The 25,261-nt window shown below is 39.6% G+C and overlaps 2 protein-coding genes across 2 annotated transcripts in view; one reads left to right on the top strand and one right to left on the bottom strand.

The window, feature by feature from the left end:
* Positions 1-2,558: 2,558 nt before the first annotated feature.
* On the bottom strand, positions 2,559-5,091 carry LOC111673467 (dynactin subunit 6-like). The gene is made up of 7 exons (XM_023431225.2): positions 5,003-5,091; positions 4,649-4,713; positions 4,424-4,529; positions 4,201-4,289; positions 3,760-3,807; positions 3,165-3,307; positions 2,559-3,061 (listed from the first exon to the last, which is right to left on the bottom strand). The coding sequence occupies exons 1-7, from the start codon at positions 5,038-5,040 to the stop codon at positions 2,963-2,965; spliced, it is 588 nt and encodes a 195-aa protein (XP_023286993.1). The 5' UTR covers positions 5,041-5,091; the 3' UTR covers positions 2,559-2,962.
* A 1,836-nt stretch (positions 5,092-6,927) lies between these two features.
* The window catches only part of sgcz (sarcoglycan zeta), a 31,530-nt gene continuing 13,196 nt past the window's right edge, over positions 6,928-25,261 (top strand). The window contains exons 1-4 of the mRNA XM_023431230.2: positions 6,928-7,227; positions 13,944-14,138; positions 17,401-17,502; positions 24,781-24,868. Of these exons, the coding sequence (XP_023286998.1) occupies positions 7,189-7,227; positions 13,944-14,138; positions 17,401-17,502; positions 24,781-24,868 (424 nt within the window). The 5' untranslated portion in view covers positions 6,928-7,188. The remainder of the gene's footprint in view (positions 7,228-13,943; positions 14,139-17,400; positions 17,503-24,780; positions 24,869-25,261) is intronic.

Genomic DNA, 25,261 nt, shown 5'->3' with positions numbered 1-25,261 from the left:
CTAACAATGGAATGGATAATCAGTAAAATCTGGAGAGTAGGTGGGTGGATGAGTGAAGAACTGTGTGAGTGCAATGTTGTATGGTGCAGCAACACAAACCAAAACCAAATGCGTGCCTCAGGGAGGAGAGAAAACCAGAACTGAGCTCCAACACAGTTTTTAAAAGGAGCACTAGCACACAGAGCCCCGGTTCTCCCACCCTGCTGATGACCTTCTGCCGCACCCACCTCCAGCACCTGCAAAGAAAGCAGCCACACAACCCAAGTAACAGGTACACAGGGTGGAGAGGGTCATCATGTCACAATATGTTCATTTTGCAGGAAAGGAAGAAAGTTTACTTCTACAAATGCTGTGGTTGGCGTACAGCATATAAATCTATGTAGATATATGCACATGCAACATTATCTGTGCATACTGTATCCATGCTGTTCATACATACAGTATGTATGTTTCTTCTGTCTGTTAAACTGAATATAGTTTTACTAGGAACCATATATGCTCATATGGCATCTTTAGTTTAGCATGTCAACATGCTAACGATTGCTAATTAGCAACATAAAGTGTGGCTGAGGATAACAGGAGTGTCATTGAAGTATTTTGTCATAAACTAAAGTAACAGACAAACTGAAATTTGAATTTGGATATCTGTATCAATTTTCATGGCAATCCATCTGACAGGTGGACCAAAGTGGTGAACAAACCAACCGTCCGACATTGCCATCCACAGAGCCACGCTGCTGGCTTGGCTAAAAAGGCATGACTTCAAGTGGTTCTGGGTCCCTGTTGTGATGAAATTAATTATTTCTGTGGGATTGCAATGGAAATCACTGTGGCCTATAGGTCACATTTGACTTTTCAAAGGTGGAGTGGACCTGGCTGCAAAGGTCAGCTGTCAGAAAGCCTTTATCCTCCCAAGCCAACCGGTGGCCTGTTTGAACATGACTGACTGCAGTGGACCACACCAAAACTTGAACTGCATGTGCTGGTGAAAACATAACAGACCATAACAGGGAAGAACTGATGTTATATTTTATTTTTCAGTAGAAAAATGTCGTAGCTTAACATGTTTCCAAACAGTCGAGGTCGAGCAACTTCCTCAGTATCCAGCTGAATTACAAACTCAAATCTCATGCTTCTCTCTTTGTTTATGATAAGATATTATTGACTCTTCAGAGAATGCTGCATATTGTAGCTAAGGCCAAATATTGACTTGAGATAATTCTATGAAAAGAAAAGCAAATACCACTGTGATGTGCAAAAGTCTGCTTTAACAAATGAATGGAAGCTGGATAATTCAGTTTCCCAACAGTACAGTAAGAGAGAGGTATAAATAAATGCTTCCAAATATAGATCAGCATTTGAACTTCCTCTCAAATTCCTGCCATGAGTTGCTATCATCATAGCCATTTTGCCTCTGTAAAAAAACCTCCGCAGATTAAAAGGCCACACTTGCCCCCCATGAGGTCCTTGTCACTCTGCACATCCGTGCAACTGTGCCCAGCATCTGTCTTCCTTGTCATATTAAAGTAAACTGACGCTTTGGCAACACCCCAAAATAAAAGTGATGGTAGTGGAAAAAACCGAAGAAGTGAGAACAGAAAGGAGCCTAGACGTGGCCCCGGCTGCACTCCACTGCTGAAATAATTAGCCCCTGGTTGATGTGGGCTTCTCGTGGGACTCCACCATGACATGTTCAAATGAGTATTGGCAGTGTGCGACACCAGCTGTGGGCCTCCTACAGGGAGCTGCTGTACTGTGCAGCACCCTTCCCATCCAGCATGACACAAACCCTTTAAAGTCTGTAGAGCAGGAGCAGCGGCCTTGAGCTTGTTTTACAGCTAGAAGCCTTCAACGGAAAAACAACTGTAAAATGTGACATCTGAACTTCTTATGTCAGGTGTTTCAGGGAGTTTATGTACTTACTCTCTACCACACACACTCACACCACACACACACACACCACACACACACCACACACACACACACACACACACATCCATCCATCCACAACCAAATCTGTGAGTCTGTGGCACAGATGGGAGCACAACCCAAGGGGCTTAGACACGAAGAGGGGGGGCACCAGGCATTATTCAGATCCGTCCTGCAGTAGAAATGCAAGTTTCAACCACACCCATGTCAATTACAATAAACCATGCTCTGTGTGGAATTCCCACTGTACCCCCGGCACCAATTTGGCAACTCCTGGTGGGAGGGCACAGGACTGGCAACCCACCGAATCCAAAGTGGGGACTACCACACCCAGAGATATCTTTCGAGGCATCACTTCTGCTTTGTAATTGCCCTTTTGAAATGGTGATTCACCAGTTCATGTGTTATTTGTTGCAATTATTTCAGCCACCCAAACTAGATTTTTTTTTTTTACTATTTTAGCACAAAACATGACAATATGGATATTTTTAGTTACATTATTAATAAATAATATGTCATTTGGATATTTGGTATCACTTGATGAAACAAAGCCTTCAGAGCAGACAGTCCAGTTGCTCAATAGTCCCTCCTTGTGGTCACAAAATATAGAAAATGATAAACCAATAGACTACAGGTTTAAATGGAATCTTTATTAGAATCTCTATTGCAATATTTATGGTTTGTTTTTTTGGAACAATTATATATACAGTTTAATATAATTGATTAACATAAAAATGACACTGGAAATGTATCATTTCAGGGCCAAAATATATCATAAATAATCATAATATTGATCTGAAAGCAAAAGTGCAAAACTAGAAACAGTCAGTACGAAAGAAAAGAAAAGTGATGATTCTTCAAATGAAGGAAGAAAGGTAGAGTGTGATGGCAATTTCCAATGCTAGAGGTAACCTGTTAGACATTAGGGAACAACAATAAAGTGTAAGACAAGTGCGAGTGGAGGGAAATGTGTGTGATTGTGGCGTCTGTGTGTGCAGATGCTTTGAGTCGCAGGAGGTTTGATCCCTCCATGTCAGTTTCTCACAGGCGTGCCGCTGCCCTTAGCCGTCTTCTTCAGGTGGTGGTAGTTTGGCAGGATCTTCATGAGGAAGTCGAGCTGCAGAGTCTGAGGCTAGAAGATAAAAATCCATCCAGTCCGGTTACACAAATCTGCGCACGAGCCAGCAAAACTCTGTGACATGCAGGCATAAACAAGACATCGGCGGAGAACTGACCTGTGGCTTCTCACTCTGCACACGCCTGATGCAGTTTGAACCGTACACAACCGTGTTCTCTGGCACGGCCTCACAGTTGTTGATCTGGCAGCACGCGCCGATGATGCAGCCACTGGTCAGAATCACATTTCTTCCGAGATCAGCTGGGATTTGTAATATTAGAAAAAACATGTGTTAGAAAATTACACTACATGAATATTGAAAGAAAGGTATATAAAAAATGATATAAACTGATCAGCTGTCAGAGATTATATTGCTGTATCTATCCCATTCATATCTGTGGGTAATTTAGACCATTGTACGCTTGTTTGCAGATCAATTAGCAGGACTTCTTAATGGCACTATTGTATTTTTATTTCATTTTTGCATAAAATTTGATGATGTACCTTCAATTGTCAGGTATTAAATTTGCTCTGTTAGCTAATAACAACCATTACTGGCTGGTTATTTTATCATTTTCCAGAACATACAGTAGGTGCTCATGATGCACTGTATTTCAGTATTGAACTATAAAATTATATACATACGATGATAGAAAATTTTACTCATATGGCACATGCCTAGAAGAATACAAACAAGTGATTGCAGTACTTACCCTTGGACTCAATCACATTATTGTCTCCAATTTTCAGAGCTTGAGAGACTGTGGCAGCATCATTAAGGATTTAAATCTATGAATGAGCAATTTTAAATAATTAATATTCACACCAGACTACAGCCTGATTGACACAGAATGTCTGAGGCTAATACTTATATGGATAATAGAGTTAGAGTTTTTGTTTTAAAGAATTGTGATAAATATACAGTATATAACAAGTGGGACATTTTAGATTTAAACATGATCTTGTTAGTGCTCTCTGGTGGACAAATTATGTCACCACAACACTTCTATACCATACACATGACCTCAAACACACTTTTGGTGTTTCTACACAGACTTATTTTTATCGGTCAACATAAATTCAGATACAGAGATACTTGTGATATATCTGTGATAAGCTATCAGCTATTGTTGTTTTTTATTTGCAAAGGATACCACATCCAACTTCGAATACATTATTGGCCCCAATAGTCATGGTCTTTGGCTCAACTCCCTCTGTGTCTGGCATTATATTCTCTGGATAACTACGAACAAAACACAAAAGATAAAATAAAGTGAAGTTGTAATGATCATAAAGGGAAAATATAATAAGACTCGCAACACACACACACACACACACACACACACACACACACACACACACACACACACTACCTACCTATTAATAATAAGAGCCTGCTCCTCTATTAGATTCCCCTCTCCAATGACAATAGGCCCTGCCTCTGCTATGATCCTTGCTTTAGGGTGAACAACAGTTCTAGCACCTGTGAAAATGTGCAAATTAAGATTTTGTTTCCTCTCATATGTTAGAGAGGCGTACAGCAGCTTGATTTAAAAAGAAAATGAATAAAAATGGCGCTTATAGTGAAATTGAAGTTCTCACCAATGGTCACATCTCCTCTTACTTCGCTTTCAACACACACAACAGCCCCAGCTGCAATTTTAGTACTGCAAAAGCAGATGGCAAATATATGAAATATACAAATCATTGATGCACTGTAAACATGAAATGTAAACATTGCAGACAGAATAAACAGCAGATTATATCCCACCATCACTAGCCTGTTACAGTGTCTCAATAATTACTGACTACACGACCTATAAATATGGGTGTCGCCATCAGTGAATCTGCAGGATTATCAGAAGATGAAACTACATTTTTATGTCCTGACTAACATCGTTCAAAAAATGACTTCTCAATATAAAAGGTTAACGTTGATCAAATGTAATTTTGTACCTTTTCTGTGCCATTATTTGCTTGCTGGCGTCTGACATCCTTGCGATGAAGAATTAATTTATCGATAATTGATTAGTAACCCTAGTTCAGGGTTACTAAATCCAGGAGCTCTGGTTTGATTGCGTTTGTCTGGAAACATCAGCCTGAAACTTTACTGCCATCTACTGGTAACCAGCCGGATTTGTAAGTCACAAACAAGCTTAAATTTGATTGTTAATATCTTACATTTATAACGACAAAAATGGTTAAAAGACTTTACCCGTTTTTGTGTTTAAATCATTGTTTTTAAATTATTATTTAATTATTATTATTTTTATTAATTATTGTATTATTATATTATTATTATTATTATTATTATTATTATTATATGGTATTCCTTTTCATTACTAAGAGCCTTTTGATGATATTTAGCCTACCTGTCAAGCATTAACCTAAATATGAAGACAATAAAACGAATAAAATAAAAATGAAAGCATACACTGGGTCTCAAATAAGCTTTAAAGCACCTATTTTTTGCAACTCTCTTATACAGCCTTACGGAAATTCAAAGAAAGTTGTTAAAACAATTAGTTTTCTTTTTTATTATTTTATTTTTGCTGTTTAATAGCAGCACGAATTGCACTGACGAAATTCAGCTGATATAGTATCGATACACTCTGTCATCCCTCAATGCAGTTTCACCTTATGTCCTGCAGGGTGCAACAACTACCAGTGAATTGGAGCAGCATCAGCTATAAAATAATCCAGTTAAATTTACCACATGAGGAGGAAACACTGAAGGATAACCTATGAATATCATGCCACAATAATATTACCCCAGATAATAGAGTTTATTTTCTTATTGTAAGTTTCAAATGACTAAAAGAGATTTTTTTTTCTGTGATGTCTTAATGTAGATATATTGGTGGCAGCTGAATTTACCGCCAACTCTGACCCCATGACTCTCGCTTTTCACAGTCCTCTAACCAGTGCATCATCTGTTAAGTGAAATTTGAATTCTGCCAAGTCAGCCAGAATTCACGATGATAAAATCGGAAATTGCATATCCCTTGTTTTCAGAATAAATCTGTAGGACATGAAAAGAAAAAATCATACTCCTGACTTAGTCCCCTATCCAACTCAATACAGATAGTGACTTAAATATATTTTCTTCATCAAGTTGTCATTTTGTCTTCAAAACGTGGTGTGGTGCTTTTAAATGTTAGCTACCTGTGTTTAATTGGCTTGACAAATACTAATACCAAGAAGACCTTGACTGTTCACATTGCATGTTGTAGGAAGAAATGAGAGGTCAGTAGGGCCCCGCAGACTTTGACTAGTTGGTTAATCTTAAACATTTTAAAACATACCCTTTGAGACTCCAAGGGATGACACATTGGAAGCAGTAAAATCTTCACCTTTAATTCTCAGTTGTGAAATACCTCACAGGGTCCAGTTAAGTGAGGCTAGACCGGCACAAATGTATCCTAATGACGCTGACAACTGTGAGAAATTATCCAAAATTACATATTTTATGCACTGGGTTAGCAAGGTACTGGAAGTCATTCTTCATCACTTTGAAGCGCTTTAGAGAAATATAACCATATAATAACCTGAAATAACAATGTGTTTAATGTGTTACCATACAACAGCAATGAGCAGTGTTGAAATGTTACATAATAGAAAGAAAAAAAAAAGACATTAGGTAAAGGTTTAAATGTATTTTTTTATTTTTCGTTGCTTTGTACTGATTTGCAGCTTTGTAATTTATCTTTATTTGTAAAAAACAAAAAAACAAAAAAAAAACAAACAAACAAAAAATTTTACTTTTAAAATCATTACCGGAAGTACTGAGCGTGATTCTGTCTGACTTGACGGCGGTGAGTTTTGAAGGGGAGCGACTCGTCTCATCGACTAATGGAACGTAAAGTGAGGAGGGGACTGGAGCACTTGAGCCCGCGTGTATTAATTAGACTGTAGCCTGCACCAACTACAGTACATTAGAAGATTTAAAATACCGTCAATGTACGCTTAATATGTAGATTAAAACAAATATTACTTACCCTAAAACAGTGGTTATATGCATTTTTCTTTCTGAATGGAAGTGAAGAAGTGCAGCTCGCGCCTCCTAAGGCGGCTGAATATTCGTGCTTTTAGCTTTTTTGAACTTTGTGTAAATATGTAACTGGGACGAATGAGATTGTGACATGGAACAGTCGGCTACTCTCGACATAGAGTCGCTGAAGGTAAGTTTACAACCTATTTGATATGATTTAAATCAAAACAGTCAAGTTTATGAGTGGAGTGGATACTAGTTTAACAGGGACATCACGTTTAGCAACAGGAAAGTGAGTTTTTACCTTGGTTCACGGGGCACAAGTGCGAATTTAACTGTTCATTTTATCTAGATATTGTGTTGTTCTATTCAGCAGTCCAAAATCGAGTTTCTCTCTGCAACAGGTGCGTCGGTTGTTCCATTTAAAATCCCAGCTAATTAAAGATGAATGGAAACTGTCCGCTCACTCTTTCAGTCTTGCAGTGGTTGCATTTCTCTTCATGCGGGAATATGATGATTAATAACCAGTGACCGGGTCTTCAAACACCTCAGGAGGCCTGCCTGGAGTTCTGTATCTCCCTCTTGCAGTATACCTCATGTTCTATGCATTCCCTCTCTACAAGAACAACAGTAATGTGACAGCCTATGAATATTCTGCCTGCATGGTTTGTCATTATCATTCCAGTCTAGCAGGGGAGGCAGTAACCTCTGGGTACAGTATGTGCATCTTGTCTCTGTGCTGCAGTGCAAAAAAGCAGCTCAGTGTCAGAAACTCATACAGCAGAGCTTCTGTTTGGCCAGGCACTCGAGTCCGTCCATTGGTCCGCCACACAAACACACACACACACACACAAACACACACACAGCTCTGGGCTTAGTGGTTGGGTCAAGCGTATCAGTCAAGAAATCACTCCTGCTCACACTGGCTCTGAGCTGATCTAGCACTTCCCTCTTAGACAAACTTGCAGACTTGTCACTTTCTGCTAATTTCCTGTTTAATGTGAGTTACATGCTTTTTTTTAAATTCCAGGAAGGTGACTTTAAAGTGTGAGAATAAGCTATTTTCTCTATTTAAAACTGAAGCTTTGTTTAGGAAGCTTTCTGACAGTATTTTTCTTGATAATGCTGTGTTCAGGCTGGCACTTCCCCTGTGCGTTCGACTGATGAATGCAAATGACGCCTATGGGGTGCTGTCCAAAATGGCCCCGTTGGCTCTCTAAGGATTTGCTAGGGATTAGCAAGGAAAGCTAGTGCGCTGTGGAGAAGTGTCTGTTTACATCAGCAGTTTGTCATCTCTCCCGTCTGCCAGAGCCATCATCAACACTGAGGAGGGAACTGACAGAGCTGCAAACATCTGAGACTCAACAAAACCAGATCTCGACGTTAATAAATGATGCAAAGTACAGAATGCCAATGAGGCTTGTTGCACACTTTTGTGTTGCAAAAGTACAAATATGTTTCATGAAAGTGTCCTCAAAAGCAGGACGGCGTGTAACGGCAAAAGGAAATTCTCTCTGAAAACTCCCTTCAAACGCCCTGTGATGTTCTGGCTTTGTTGGCTGTGTGCTCTGATTGAACAGCTTCGACCTTTCGTTGTGCCGGACTTATTGAAGATCTTTGATCCCTGCCGGTCTCATACTTACAGTGGAGTTACCTTGTTGCTTTCAGTTGGAGGAAGTGCACTGCCATCCATCCACAAAGAAAGGGCAACCACAACTACAAAAGATGAAGACATTGACGAGCTCCACCGATATTGTTACTCCACCAGAGATGATGGAGCCACAAAAATCCGATTTCACATCTAAGTGGAGCGACTTATCGACAGCAGCACCCTCACCCATATGCTTGATTGTCACGGCAACAAAATGTGAAATGGTTACATCAATGCACTGAGTTGCACATTTGACAAATATAATTGGCTCTCCCATTTACAGTCGTGCATTCAGGCTTCTCTGTCTCGTTGATTGGACTTTCTGTCAAACTAAAAAGCTCACAGAACCTAAATAAATAGGTGCTTTAATACCGCTTGTCAGACTTGTAGCATGATTGTGTCCATTAGTTTCCCCTGCTGCTGCCTCAGCGATTGTGCAGTGTTCATATGCGGGATGGATGAGTACAAGCTTTACAGTCATTAGTGCATCTCAAATGTTTTCTTACCTCCAGCTGAGGCAACCCTGTGGGACTCCCTGTGGCACTGCTGAGTGAGAGAGCGCTCGCCGATTTGCTGATTAACATTATCAGGCATTAATAACATCTAATTTTCTTTCATTAGGGGCTTCTCAGCTGCATTTTGCTGCCTCTGCAGCATGTCACTGTTTGATCAAAACAGCATGTAGAATATCACCCTCTACGCTAATTGGTGAAGATGAAGCGTGCTGGCAGTGGGTAGGGACTGCTGGGTAATTGCTGGCTTTGGCTGGATCCAGCTGCAATGTCTGTAGTCAAATCTCTAAGGACCCCCATCCCCAACACCCCCAAAGCAATAAGGAAAGTGACAGATAACTTCAAAGCGATTGATGAAGTACATACAAAGTATATAGAAAGATAAATGTGGTCATGCAACAAATCCACAAGGACTTTTCCAGCTTAGTGCATGAGAAATAGCAGTTTTATAGCTTATTGTACCTTAAAGAAGCAAGTTGCTGTGTAGGTGTTTGGTTTCTATTAATAGAAACAACATGTAATCATGACTGTAGGTGGTAAACCATCCGTAGCATTGAGGAGATTTCAGACCCATCTGTTCATGATAATCTATTGACACAGGAAACAGGGTGACAGACGGCTCGCTGGCCTCGGTTCTTTCTGTCAGTGCTCAGGAGTTTAACTTTTTACCTTCTTCCACCAGGTTGACAATCTTTTTGAGTTTTTGCCGAGGACAGTCATTAGGCTGGACTACATTACCTAATACTTTTGATTGTGATCCCTTAATATGAAGCCGACTTCATCATAGAAGATGCGTTTTCTTTCTGACTGTTTCATTTCTGAATGTCTGTCATATACCAACCTGTTAGTGTCCATCTGTCCCTGCAGTGACCTTTAACTGAACAGTGCTCCTATTTTTTGGAATGACTATCACAAATGCAAAATTATTATTTGTATGTTTTTTGAGATTTATCTGAAATGAGGAGACTAAATTTTCACTACCTGTGCATATTAAGAGGTAACTGTCAGGCCTCCTACAGCTGACATAAAGTGATAAATGGGACTCAACGTAGTGTGACATGCCTACACAGTTTGCTTTGTAATCAATGTTTTGTTTCTTAAAAGTCAAAGTAGTTTCTCACAGCCGCTGCAGTTGGACATCTTGATCAGTCCAGTTCGCCATGTTTGTGAGAGTCAGCTGTGACCAGCATGCTGAAATGACAGATTGACAAAACGCCAGCCGCTATGCACTCCTCCATTTGCTCCGTGAATAACCAAGCTTTAGGAGGCATGACTCGACCAGGGTAATATATGCATTAAAACTCTTGCAAAGAAATCACAGGATCCACTAGTGTTGGGAACAGTGGGTTGCCATAGAAATTACAAGTGCTGAAGTTTCCCCTAGTAACAGTGGATTGAAAATAGACCATATCTGTCCAGCAGTGGCATGGCTGTAGGCTAGTAAATTTACTGTTTTTTAAACTGTTTTTTTTTTTTTTTTTTTTAAATGTTTATATAAGTTTTTAGTGTTTCTTAGTGTGAGGGTGTTACGATCTTTTCTGCTCAGCAATAGCTCAGTTTAAGATTTTACTACATGTTATATGTAAAGCATCTTCCTAGTTGTGAAGAAGTCCTCTGTGACACTGCAACAAGAGTTTGTATTCAGCCTCTGTGTAAGCACCTCTCATAGTGCTCTTGTCCCTCAGCTGTATCGCCACTTAAATTGGAATCACTGACATTTCTAGGCCAGTGATATGGGTCATTTGTATTTGCTGCAAAGTCGCAACATCCATTTGTGAGACATCTGCCACCACTTTCTCGATGTGACCTAAACTGTTTGTCTAAGCAAACACTTTAAGAGTGGATGAAGGTGTGATGAGGCTGTGGAGACTCCTGTCCACTAGAGATTGTCCACTTACTCATGCTCTTCCAAGCAATGTTGTCAGTAATGGGAAAGATATGGAAATATAGGCTTCAGTGCACTGCGCAAACATTATGTTTTAAAATTTGTCAGTAAAATACTAGCACATTATTTGATGAAAATATTTTGCAAATATTGTACAGTTTTGATTATTCTTTTCTGCTGAAAATAGTAAATAACGCCTGCTATCTTTTCTAGAAACAGAGATGACACATTTCAATTGCTTGTTTTATCTCATTTACAGCCCAAAACCCAAAGGAATCCACTTTACTGTCACATGTGACATCAAATCATCACACGTGAGAAATTAGAACCAGAGAATATTTGACTATTTTGCCTGAAAAATGACTGAAAGAGTGAAAGATTCATTTTTTGTTGATCGACTGATTGATTAATCAACTTAATGTTCCAGCTCTATCATGGATCTACGTAAAATAGAGCTGTAAGGATTAGTTATGTAATTGATTAATCAAGTAACAGAATATTGATCTGCAACTATTGTGATTATAGAGACATTTTCATACAAAAATCTTAAACCTTGGCTGGTTCCACCTTCTCAAACATGAACATCTGATGCTTTTCTTGGTCTTACATAATAGTAACATTTGATTATGTGTCATTAGGCTTTTTTTCTGAGTGATTAATGGATTAATTGAGAATGTAATCTGCAAATTAATCAATTATGAAAATGGACACAAAGTAAAGCCTCCTGCATTTGATAAGTGTCTGAAAATGCAGGTGTTTCTCTGAATTCCTGGAAAGCTTCAAGGGTGCATGCCTATTTCTAGCACCAGCCCTTTGCCAGCCAATACACCACACACTGCCTGATACACACAGTTATACAATTTTTACAAAAATGGATTCAGTGTCTGTGGTTTTATAATCACTAAAACCGATCAGCTGCAGGCCCTCGACAGAGATTGATTTATAGCTACAATAGTAAATACCACCACAGGCTGGGATTCTGTGTCCTGGCTGTTAATTAAACCTTGGTTAAGTAATTTAGTTCCTCCTGTGGTAAAGTCTTTTGCTTGCTGAGCTAAAAAGTCTTTGCTTGCTCTGCCACGGTTAATGAGAACCTGTCATGAAAACGTACAATCTAATGATACCTGCCATCAGCGTCCTATGCTAATGACACGCTTAGTGTGAATAAAGGATGTGGGGCATAGATTCTGACTTGAGTTATGCTTGTGTTACACTGCTGGAGTCCCTCAGGGGAAAACTGCTCAGGTGTGTCAATTATGGATGTGTGTTTCAAGCATTTTATACAGACATGATAAATTAATAGTTGCTCCTGTGCAAGTATTCAAAACTTTGAAAGAAATCCTTTACATAATTTGACAAAATAAAACATTCTGCTGCTGCTGTTCAACATTTTATCTCGGTTTGTACGAGCAGGAGCTTTGCTTTATTCATTATCTGTGCAAGAGAGTGGGATGGCAGGCTGCGTGTGAAGTCATCCCATCAACAGCTGAGCAGAGCAGTTCAGAGCTCAGCCAGCCCCGCAACCTGTGATGAGGAGTTTCACACTGTCAGCTCGCGGTCACGATCGGCTGGAGAACAGCAACTGCTCGCCCTCGCCTGGACAGCCGCACTTGACAGACATCATCCTCTCTGATCTCAGATCAGAGCTTGCATGTAGCAGCTTCTCAGTGGCTGGCAGGCACTTCGGTCCTCAACGAGAGTGGAGAGCATTTTCTGGCATCTCATAATTCACCTCATGTTTTCATGACTCCACTATAGTGGATGAAAAGTGGCTTGTGATTTGTCCATAAAGTGAAATTTAATATATGAAGCCTGCCATTTACTTAAGCCATGAACTGACCACCATGACAACCCTCTTCTATCTGTTTCACATCTTCTGGTGGACATAGGTCCATAAAGCCTCATTGGTGTGCTGCGCGGCATGTGTAGTATTTTCCTGTGAAAGGCTGATGGGCAGTAACATTATAAAGATCTCAGGCTGAGGGGAGCAGTTAACAGGTGGGCTGCAGGAAGCTGTCAATCATGGTGACTTTCTTTGTGAACACAGAGATCCAGTTTGACAAAATGTCAACAATAATTAGCACTGAAAACAAAGCTGTGACATGCTGAATCCATACAAATTAATTTTAATTGTAAAACGCATAAATACAAGCAGAAATGTCAAATGCCTTGCTTTCCACTAGTGGAACTTACATTAATCACCATGATTAGTTAATAAAATCTAGATTTAGCAGTAGTTTTCTGTTTGACTTAACAAGGAAATGAAAAACTGCTGTTTAAGAGCTTTTCTACTTCTGGGCCTCGTATTCCCACAACTGATCACTAACTTGTCAGAATGAATCTTGACTGGTAATTCCTCTTTCCTGCAGTGGAATGAAACATAATGGGCACTCTGATTTAGTATCTCTTTGGATAAAATAAAGTCACCCAAATGACCTTGTCTTTAATGCACATGGCTTGATGGATTACCCTGCTACTGGTTCAGTTTCTTAAAGTGTTTCAGCCCTGATGTGTCTGTCATTACAAACGTTACCAGTGACAGAAGATTGTAATTGTTTTCTCAAAATAAGCGTATTACATATTCAAATCTCCCTCTCATTCAATTTAATTACCAAGCACTGATGTTTCAGGCTGTGCCCAGCTGACATTCATGGTGTGCTTGCACCATTTTGTACTGTATTGGCACCACTTTTCGGAAATTGTACAATACCACAGCCGTGCCTCAGCTCAGTCATTTTTAGTGGTGCTTGCGAGTGGTAATAACCACTTACAATATGTGATTACTTTTGTGAAATGAATATATCCTTGGCCACCAGCTAACATAAAAGCTCCTGTCTGTGTGTGTTTTTGTTTTCCAGATTACCCAGGAGCAGTTTATCCTCGCGTCCCAGTCCCTGCACCTCCAGCGGGCAGGCTGTGATGCCGTCTACCCAGTGGGTCTGTACGGCTGGAGGAAAAGATGCCTCTATTTCTTTCTTCTGCTGCTCTTGGTCACCATGATAGTTAACCTGGCCCTCACTGTCTGGATCATAAAAGTCATGAATTTCTCAGTGGTGAGTACAGCATGGCCTTGTTCGAAATGAGGCCGAGTCAGTTGGGCAAATAAAGTTTCAGGGCATTCAGAAAATATTCAGAGCCCTTTACTTTTTTTCACATCTATTATGTTGCACCCTTATGCTAAAATCTTTCTTTGTCTATTTCTTTCTTTCTTTGGAAGACTTTATTCATTCAGGCCCATTCGGAATGTGTTACAGGCACCATCTCTCATGTTGTGTGCTTTGTCTCTTCTGGATTTGATAAAGAATTAGAAAAGCCTTGGCAGCAGGACCGGCTGACACAGAATGTGTTAATCTCGGACAAAAACCAAACAGACAGTTGCTGCAAGCTCCCATGACATTTTCAGGGACAATGCACACAATTTACCATTTTGTCAACAAACTCCAAATGGCAGCATCCTCCCTCGGTGACGGATGTGTCCCCTGACTATTGCTATCATTCCTCTACTCCTTCGCCTCCCATCAATCTGTGTCATGAGTAAAAGACCTTATCAGCGCTGTTGGTGTCGCTCCAGAAAATGTACTTCGCTGATCCCCATCTCTCAGGACTTGGCAAGCTCAATAAGAAAACACAAGCAACTACCCCCCTGAAAACGCAAGCAACTACCCCCTGAATACCCGTCTCACCATTTCTGGCGAGACGGGTATAGGATCACCTATCCGTAGACATCAAACACAAAACCTGATAATAGCTGCAGCCAATAAGCGTTGGTTTAACAATGAGGTTGTTCTTGAAATTACAGAAGTTGTGGGGATTTTCATCTTAAATGCAAATGTTACAACACCACTTGCAATGCTCATGAGGAAGATGGCAAAACAGCAAGACAAAAAAAAACAAAACAAGTATGCTATTATGCCAAGTAAGAAATAGTTTAACAGGTTTTTTATAAAGATAGGAGACCCACAAAAGATAGTAAAGTAAAAGGTTGTGCAGCAGAAGCCAAGATGTCCTGACTTTTAGTGGTCTTGTAAAGCTCAGCGGTGACGATCCAGTTCCACATCCACATCCTCTCAAAATAAATGCCACAACTTCTCTCTGCCTGTTGAGGACAGTGGGGGTAACCTTGGCTCTCCACTTTTCTATCAAACCAAAACTTGCCAGGTGTCATTTTTCCACCTCAGAAACATTGCCTGTACCTGTTCATTTCTTTCTTTCACTGATACTGAGTGGCTCATCCAGGCCTTCAGCACGTCATGACTGGGCTGTCGTAACGCCCTCCTGTTTGTCCTGCATCCCACCTACTCGTCTGACTGATTGCAGCCATGTACTCAACTCTTCCCGCCCACTATATCACCTCAACTCCAGCACAGGAGTGACTTTTACGTCTGGTTGCTGACATACAAAGAGCTGCACACTGCACCACCCACCTCCTCCGCTCCTCTGACTTTGTCCTCCTGTTTGTCCCCAGTCCTGGCTCTCTACCATGTATGATGGAGCTTTCCCTGCTGCACTCTGAATCTGTAATTCACCGTCTCCATCCATTTGTGCTGCAAGCACTGTAGAGTCTTTAAACACATCACTCTGGGCCCGTCTGCTCGCACACATCCTCACAAAGCTGCCCTCAAACTTCACTTTGCTCATCGTGCTGTGGCAAGGCATAACCTTATCCAATTTCTACAGAACTATCTACCACTGAAATCAGGTCCTGAATAAATGTGGTGTGAAAAATATGCCATAAAGCTGCAGAATCACACCTCACTTTATACCGTCTTTGCAATCTTTCATTCCCTTAATGTGATGTATTTTCTGTTGGAACAGGATGAGGGATCAATTTAAGTGTAAAACAATGGGCTCATGACAGAAAAGCAACATGATCTGGTAGGATGAACTGAAAGCCAGGATTGTTTAACAGTTGTGATGACATTTTATGTACACACACTAATGAAGCATGAGGTCCCCCACTAAAGATCCACTGTTTTAAAGAAAGCACAAGTGCTCATTAAATAGGATCTTCTAATGCTTCAGTCTTTCAGAGACAAAAAGCAAATGCATGAAAACTTTGCCCCCAAGTTATTAAAGGTTTTTTGTTATTTATGTAATTTCATATTTGTAATTATTATATATTTCATATATAAATTACTTTTACTTTACATCACAATCACAGCTAACCATTTAGCAAACCATTCTGCTGTGTTTTAGGGATTTGGATTTACTCTTCCATCAATGTCTATACAAGATGAAAATGAGAGTCTTTAAGTTTACTTGACTTGTGGAATCTGTCACAGTGAACATCAAGTCTGCATTAACTTTGGTCAGAGTTACACTGTAATTATGGGGTAATCTACTGCAGAAAACAGACTGCAATAAAACTTTATTAAAAGTCAACACAGACTTTCTCTCTTTCTCTGCTCTCAGTGATCTACAACTTTCAAGAGCCTACGAACTGATTTTCATGCTGTACACAAATAAATAGAAAGAAATTGTTTCCTGGACCAATGGTTAAAATACACTGAATCTAATTTGCAGCCTGTACTCAAACTGTTAAGTGCACCTGATTTGTTGTTAAGGAGCTAAAACCTCTAATCAATGTTATTGTCCTTTAAGGCTTCTGCAAGGCTTTTTCAATCAGGTTGTTAATGCATATAGTTTGGGATGCCCATTTCCCTAAATTAAAATCTTCCTAATTTTTATGTAAGGTAGCATGATGCTGTAGCACTGAAAACTGAGCTGGAACTGAGTGAATGAACTGAGTTTTCATTATTATGCTGTTGTTCTTTTGTCTGATGCTGTTTTATCTCCCCGTAAATCACTCTGAGGGCTTAAACAACGTGGAAAAAAATATTACTATGAGAACTGCTACTACCACTTCCACCACTACTACTACTACTACTACTACTACTAATAATGATAATTATTATTTTAAAGTCCATGTTAGTACTAAGCCAACTCATGTTAATCTGTTTGATATATAAATGTTCCTTCTTTTATGGTTTCCATGAATTCACATCCGCAGCTGCCAGATTAGTCTGGCTCTCCTCAGTCTGCCTCCCACTGCATGCAGCCTGTCACCCTGACACAGCTGAGTGTCTGTGGCATTGTCACCTCGATGTCATGTCCTACTTCTTCCCTGTCACTCAGCGCCGCTGCCTGTCCACTGGCCTGTCTGGCACGCAGCAGCTCCTGCTCTGTCTGATGCAGCTCAGCGACAGCAGGATTCAATTTTTTATGCTTTTGGGAGGTTTATAATCTTTTGAATCAAATCAGGAAAATCAACACTGCTCACCACAACATCACTGACTGATCATGATTATGTTTCAGGATGGGATGGGAAACCTCCATTTGAACCAGGATGGGATTCGGCTGGAAGGAATCTCTGAGTTTCTTCTGCCTCTCTATGTGAACGAGATCCAGTCCAGAGGGGTAAGTTGCTCCCTTTGCTCCTCTCACCAACTTCCAGCTGCCTGTTGATCAGTATTCTGTAGCACTGATGGACTAGGAATAACTACCATCGACTGAAACACATGTGAAAAGCTCTCACAGAGAAACATCTCTCCTGTCAGCTGCAGACAAGCTGGTATTGATCCCTCGGTTTTGAGAATGTTGTGATCAATTCATTTAAAGGCCAACTTCGCTCCGAGTTCTAACTTGATGATACTTTGATGTTACCTTATTTTTGTACCCTGGTAGGAGAGATTACACACTTTCTCTGTCCGGTGCTCCCCTCCTCGTCCTCCTCATTTCCTGGCATCCCCCAGCATTGCAGTATCAGGGCCTCCCATCAGCAGGAAACGGGTAATAGGCTGCCTCTCGGCTCTTCTCAGGCCACATACAACCCTACAGGAGATTACAGGCGATTACAGAGGGACCAGAGTCCCCCTGCTGGATATCCAATCAAGCCCACGCAATAAATTCTCCTCTTCTACTTCCTCCCTCTCCTTTCTCCTCTTTGATGTTTAGTAGATTAACCAACACAGCTCCAGTGCAAAGTTGATCCAAATATCCTTCTCCCACACGAATCACAGACGCTCAGTTGGATCATCCACTTTTTCAGTGATTAGGCATGGTGTAGAAAAGCAATTTCAAGCACTGAAAACTGGGATTCCATGTAAATTTGATTTCTGAGGGACGTCGATGGAGGAAGTGGCTCGATAGTGGGTACAATTTGCAACAGCAGATTGAGAAACAACTTGGAATTGCCCACTCTTGCTCTTTGATGTTCTAGTTGGAGCTAAATGTTGATTTAAATATAACACTTGTGCACTTACCAGTATCCAACACCTCAAGGCCATAGCAGACGCACAAGTCGAACATTGGACAAAGCCAATATTTCATCCCCCAGTGCAATACCACCTGCAGACATTTTTACTGTCTTGTTTTACAGACAGGCTGTGCAGTGGCCCCCTTATCTACTGGCACCAGAGATATTTGCAGGACAAAAATCTCTGTGGGTCACTCAATATTTCTCACCTGAGGAAATATGTCAAGCACTGAGAGAGCAGGGATTATGGTTATCCAATGAGTTTACACCACAGTGCACAGTGCTGTTCTTCAGGCAGATAACAACCATTGATCAATAAGCCATTACTACAAACAGTGAATGTAGTAATGCACCAGAGATATCTTAAGTTAAACATAGTGTTTTTTTAATATTCAGAGTCCAAGCTGCGATACAGACAATTAGCTGAACTCAAGTAGCTTTAGTTTTATTTCTCATGGATCTATCAGTGCTTGGACTCTTCATCAATTGCCGAAACCATAATCTGTGATTTTCAAGTGGAAATGTTTTTTGGCCGTAACTCTGATGGCTGGCAGCACATTACAGCCTAAGTAGCCTATGAAATCAGCGCTTTCAGTATCATGTTGTAAAATGAGCGCTGTTAACTTTGCATACATACAGTTTACATTGGTGCCAATCCAGGCTAGACTTATAACAAATACAACAACTGTATTCTGTAGAGTTTTCAGAACAAAAGACAAAAATATGGAGTTTTTTTCCCATGAGACGTTATCTGAATGGGCATGTCTCTTGTGGTGATGCACATTTACGTCCGCCAAGGAAGGCTATGTTTTCCCCCACGTCTGTTAGTTTGTTGGTTTGTTTGTCAGCAGGATTATGCAAAAAGTACTTAACAGATTTGCACCAAATTTGGTTGAGCGATGGGGCGTGGGGTGGACCAGGGAAGAACCCATTAAATGTTGTTGTGGATCCAGGAATTTTTCTGTCCTTTTCCTAAACATTGTGAGATGCTAAGGTAATAGTTTGGATCTTGCTGTAAAAAATCTTACAAATTAATGAGGTTGAGATCTATGGGTTTGTACAATTTGGTGCATTGACAATGTTTGGCTTCGGTGGAGGTCACTATACTGAGTGCCATTCTAGTTTTAATGCATTTGTAAATCCAATAATTGGTGATTTTGACATAATGAGTTATCACTTTTATAAACTTCTGTTGTCTAAATTAATGCTTCTCAGCAAAGTTTAATTATATTTACTATATCTTGTTGTTTAATATGTCTTAATATATATAAGAATTTAGTTTCATGTAATGTGTAAAATGATACAATAGCACTAAACATGAATTTTATTATTATTTTGTTATTTTTGTTCTATTATTATCAGGACTGGGTATTGCTTGACATTTTTCTATCCCAGTGTTAATACAATACCAAAGTTTTGTTACTGACAATAAAACAATATTTGATACTGATAAAAAAAATATTAACAAAGAATCAAATGGCTACTTGTATGTGACAGGGGTTGTTTGTGCTAACCCAACTCTGCTGTTCTTCTCAGCTATGTAAAGCTTTTCTGGGTCTTTTAGTTCATTCTTTTGGTTTTCCAGCTTTGTTGTTTTGATTCACCTTCACATCTCCTGTCAGCGTCGTTCCAGCTGCTCCAGGCAACTGTTGTCAGAGAAAAGGCTTTAAAATCTAGCTGGTGAATATAATTTAGCAGCTAAAGAGGCGGATATTTCCCTGAGGGATTGGAGGAGACCAAAAAGAGACTTAAAAAGAAAGTGAACATTGGACTTACTCTAACCAGGTGGCCAGAAACACGACTCCAAAGGAATGCTAATGTTACTCTGTGTCTCTCTTTACTTGGACAGTTCACCATGACCTTTCCAAGGTAATAATATGTCAGTGTTTTGTTTCCAGCTTGCTGTGCTACCCTGAAGTGATAAAAAAAAAGAAATCAATGAATCCAGGTCTAACTCTGAGAATTATAAACATATATTTCTTCAGAGCCCCTTTTTCATTGAGCAAAATCGGACAAACTTAGGTGAGCATCATATAGATAAAAGATAAAACATTTTATTTTATCAAACAACAAACAATAAGCAAATCTGACCATGAATCCACTGTCATTTCTCAGTAGTTAACAGTTTGATCCTCGATGCTATGGACACATTCTGGTTGGTATTATGAGTTAATACTCAGCCCTAATCATTATAGACTACATAATGATATTGCCAAGTTACTGTTATTAATATCATAATACTGTTTCAAACAATATTACCAAGCCCTATCACTTACTATATAGACGATGGACCACATTATGTAATGATGTCACAATATTTCCCACATTATGGTGGTAAAGTGTAGAGTTGATTTTAACCACTTTCCACTTTATTTCATTAGAGCCTCTTTGTTTCTTTCACATGTGATATTATGGGTAATGTGTGAAGTGTAAATTGGAGTGCAGACCCTCAACATTATGATTGTTTTAATGTGTGAGACTAATGTCAACCTCTTTTTCCTGCAGCTTTTAGTTAATACCTGTGTTGAGCTGTCTGTCAGAGCTTACAGGCAGATGGATGAAATATTCTGTACATTATTTTTTTTCTCACCCTAAGGGCTTCCCCTATGCACGTCTATCTATCTATCTTTCTGTCTATCCATCCGTCCACCTGTCGGCTTGTAGAGACAGCTCAGCGCAGGCACATTTGAATTGTTATGGCAAAAAGAGGTTGAATTGGGGAACATGAGAAAGAGTCCACAGCATAACCTTAATATCAAATGTTTGGAAATTTCAATAATGATTGCGACACAACAGTTCCTATTACACGATACTATAATGTCAGGCACGTGAGATCAGTTTGACATTTGAAATTTCACCCAACTCAAAGCTACAAAGCGACTGTAATTTCAGGCTTTTTGAAAATCTCTGTCACACTTTAAAATTCCACCTGCCAGCAGAACATTGCGTTCATAATTCGAAGTGTTAGTGACACCAAACGATTGAGCAGGCATTTCTTACTCCTTCCACTTTTGTCATACAAAAATATCAAAGTCAACAACGTATTTGTCACATATTGTCTGTGATCATTTAGTGTGGCTTTCAGCCATTGGGAGAACATTTTGGTTGCTGGTGATGGTGTAATGGCTGCTTTTTGGTTAAAATTGTTGAATTGTTAGCTTTAGACCCTCTAGAGTCACTTTACTACACTGTTCAATTTTCTTTTTTTTTTCTTACTTCCTGAAGCTTTCCAGTTTTCAAATTTTGATTGTCAGAGAAAAGTTTTATCTTGGTTCTTTTGCAGCTTTTTGACAAAAACATTCAAAACTCTGCTACTGTTTTGGTGAGAAATTTCCTAATCTGTATACATTTTTCCACAAAATCATATCATGTTATTGAGCTAATGTGGTGTCTAGATTTGTGTTCACTCACTTGAAAAGGACACAACTGAGATGAGTTTTGGAATTGGTGCTGTGTCTCTGAATGGCTCCTCTTTTTCACATTCATTAGGGTAATACTGTGCTGCCGTTCAAGGACAACAGAGGTCAAAATAGATTTGAGTGGTGACATATTTTGAGCAGAATGGTCAGTCCACTCAGATTTGTTGCTTTTAGTGTTCTAGTGAATTTAAATCATGGGCAGTTGAGACGCAGATATTTTATTTATATTAAGATCTACATGAGCAGATTTCACTTATTAGTTCCTCCTGTCTGCTTGAATGTACTCGGAGAAAAAAAAAAAATCAGGTGCTTGAGTGTTTAGCCTGCAGCCACGGCCTTTGATTCCCTTGCACACGCTTAAAGCCCACTGATGCAAACAGTAGGTGGACATAAAGAGGCAGGGCCTGGGATGTACAATATGGATGGTTTTTGCACATCTAGGTCTCTATTGGTACATCCGAATAATTCGGCCTGACTTTTTTTGGCTGTCTCCAGCTACAACTTCTACTAATATTGCTGACGACACTGCAGAAGTCAAAATGTTCAAGTGCACTGCCTCCAGATATGTGATTAGTTAGTCTGTTGTTGTATTTAAAAAAAAAAAAAAAAAATATATATATATATATATATATATAAAAGCCTGCCTAAATAGTCATTGTTATGTATGTATTCACATGCAACTGTCTGCCTCAGTCTGAAAACAGTGTGGTATGAAGCAGCAACACAGTGCCCAGATACAGTTAATCAAATCTCTGCTGTTCAGACTGTTGGCTCTCGTTGTCGTCTCCGGGGACCCTGACTGATCTATAAATAGCATCAGATGCAGGTGTATCTTTATTGGAGTGAAACTTCTCCCTCACTAAGTCTCACCTACTTGCACTGGATAAGCATGACAGAGTCGATTGTAAGCAGCAATTCTGCTGTCCAAGTCTGCAGATGAGGGCTGAAACCATCCGCTTGTCTAACTCTCACTATTTCAAATCAAAGCTTTTTGGAGCAAACTGCAGCAGCAGCAGCAGCAGCAGCAGCAGCGCCTTAAAGATCTGAACATCCTTCAAACCGAGTTTGCAAGAACCAATTTAATTTGGCCAATCCGTATTAGACTGAAATACAGGGGTCACTTTTAATATGAAAAATATTAAATATGCCTGCAAACATGTTCCCAAACAGCCTGTACCCTGCATTGCAAAGAGCCTGCCTGCAAGATTTGATGTTTGAATGAGGAAATTAAGACATAATAAACGTACCTTTTCAACTTTTTTTTTTTTTTTCCTTACATTTATTTGTTCAGCTCAGAATGCAAATTAGCTCCTGGCACAACAGACAAATATAATTAAAATTTAAATATATTTATGCAAATATTTGGTTAGGATTATGGCAGTGCTCTTGATCTGTGCTTTAAAGGTCTGAATTTATTTACACTGGCTCACTCAGAGAAAGACAGTAGCGTCATATGATGTTGCTTTGTTTTTAAACTGTTTCATTGAAGCAGTGTGCTGTGCTTTTGCTTTTCAGTTGTGATGTTATTCATTGTATGCGGGAAAGCATCCTTTGCCTTAGCAGCAGCAGCAATGGTAATTTTTCAGTCTGATGGGGCCCAGTGCACCTACACCAACAAGCTCCATTTATGTGCATTCACTCTGATCTGCACTTGACCTTCCTCAACAGGCGCAGCAACTAAAAAGCCTTTTATGTGATCCCAAAGAAGTGTTGAAGAGAACAACAGCAACGGTCCCTCAGGAAACGGTTTAAGACCTATAAACTCTTAAAAGGGATACTTCAAATCAAGAACTCAAATTTCTTCACGATGCCATGCTTCTTGGAGAACTTGTGTTCATGATGCGCATTTATATTGGGGAGGAGCAAGCAGGGAATGAAAATGAACCGAATGACCTCTGCGAAGTTACACACTGCACAAACTTGAGATAATCTGCTACAATTTGATGCGTCTTTAGTAGAAAGTAGGAAGTTAATCAAACCTATTACGCTGCATCACAGCATAGTTATTAGCTCAATGTCAAACTATAACTAAATGCTTACATATGTCACTTTTATCTACAAATACAGTAATACAATATTAGAAAAAAGAACATAAAAGGAGGTCGGGAATTCAAATCAACAACTTTGTGTGCTGTCAGTGGATTTTCACATTACATAAGTCATCTACGATGCAATATCAAGGTATATGAAGAGGAAAAGACTTCATAAAATGACCAGTTACTTTTCAGTACAAAGAAATTGGTCAGATTTTTAATTTATTCTTTGTGTCATGAGCAGTTTTCACTTTTACAAAGAATTATGAACAACTGAGGTAAAACAGGTGGATGGAGTCAAGCCTTTTCAGCATGCACACAGCAACTCACACGTGTGCCATCATTCAAATGTCAAACAGCCATAAACTTGCAAAATGCAAAACTGCCAGAAAGCAGAACAGGTGTAGAGTTGCAATGTCTCTGCTGTGAAGAGAAGGATACACCAATACCTGTCACTGATGGGAAATGCACTTCAGCTAAACCACCCTGCCACCCCCTTCCTCTTCAAACTCGACCTATACTTCATCACTCAGTGTGGTTTAATTAAGTTGTTTTTATCAAGGAAAGCAGTACAACCTATTGTAGATTGGCAATTCTTGTATCGAACACCTTCCTCTTTGTTTACATTGGTATAACAATTTAAACTCACCAAATCAGTTGTTAAGCTTCGTGAATGGAATAACTTTGCTAAAAAGAAATTCAGTAGTGAAGAGAAATGAGCCGTCAGATGAACAAACTCTGAGGTCAGCTAAACGCATCCCAAAGGCAAATGGTGAATTGTTGTAAACATCCACCACAGTTTACAGATCAGCTTCCTGGACTCTTTTCAGTTTTTAACTCGCATAAATAAAAAAATATTACTTATCAAAACTTGTATCATGAATTAAGCCAAGATTCTGCTGCCTACTATTTAAGTGAAGATTTAAGACATATTTTTTTCCTTCTCTTTCTTCCTCTCTCTGTCTCTCTCTGTTTATGCTTCCTCTAGGACAGCTTGTTGGTCTTGCGATCAGAAAAGAATGTGACGCTGAACGCCAGAAACAACCAAGGCCAGCTGACCGGCCAGCTCACAGTGGGTGAGTCTCTGGTTCTTACTACACATCCACACTGGAAGCCATTTCACCTGAAACACTAAATCACGCACGTGATTGGGAAAAACCTGCTGTGACATCACTGTCAGGGGGTGTGGCCTGGAGGTAGTTTAAAAACCTAGAGCAACAGTTTGGTGCCCCAGTGTCATTTGGAAGACAGATTTATTTACAGCTATGACTAGCTCTCTTTTTGTATGTACAACTTATTAAAAAGTGATCTTAGATCAGTCTGGCTCTAGCTGTTAATTACCCAATCAATCCTATTAATAAATGACTTTAATCAACATTAGCACAACAATTCATCTCTTAATTGTCTTTAATTGTCTTCTTGTAAAAGACTGTAGTCACCAGACACTAACCTTTGATGCACTTACTGAA

This window comes from Seriola lalandi, unplaced genomic scaffold (assembly GCF_002814215.2).
Source record: "Seriola lalandi dorsalis isolate HSWRI2012SDOR001 ecotype SW California unplaced genomic scaffold, Sedor1 jcf7180002054919, whole genome shotgun sequence".
In the NCBI taxonomy this organism is placed as follows: Eukaryota; Metazoa; Chordata; class Actinopteri; order Carangiformes; family Carangidae; genus Seriola; species Seriola lalandi.
This window is presented reverse-complemented; position numbering and strand designations above follow the sequence as displayed.

Bases quoted from the DNA above. Each gene is read 5' to 3' on its own strand.
- LOC111673467 (XM_023431225.2), bottom strand. From the start codon at position 5,040: ATGTCAGACGCCAGCAAGCAAATAATGGCACAGAAAAG. The intron at 4,530-4,648 runs GTGAGAACTTCA...ACATTTTCACAG, and splicing joins AAGAGGAGATGTGACCATTG to GTGCTAGAACTGTTGTTCAC. The intron at 3,308-3,759 runs GTAAGTACTGCA...TACAAATCCCAG, and splicing joins TAATGTGATTGAGTCCAAGG to CTGATCTCGGAAGAAATGTG.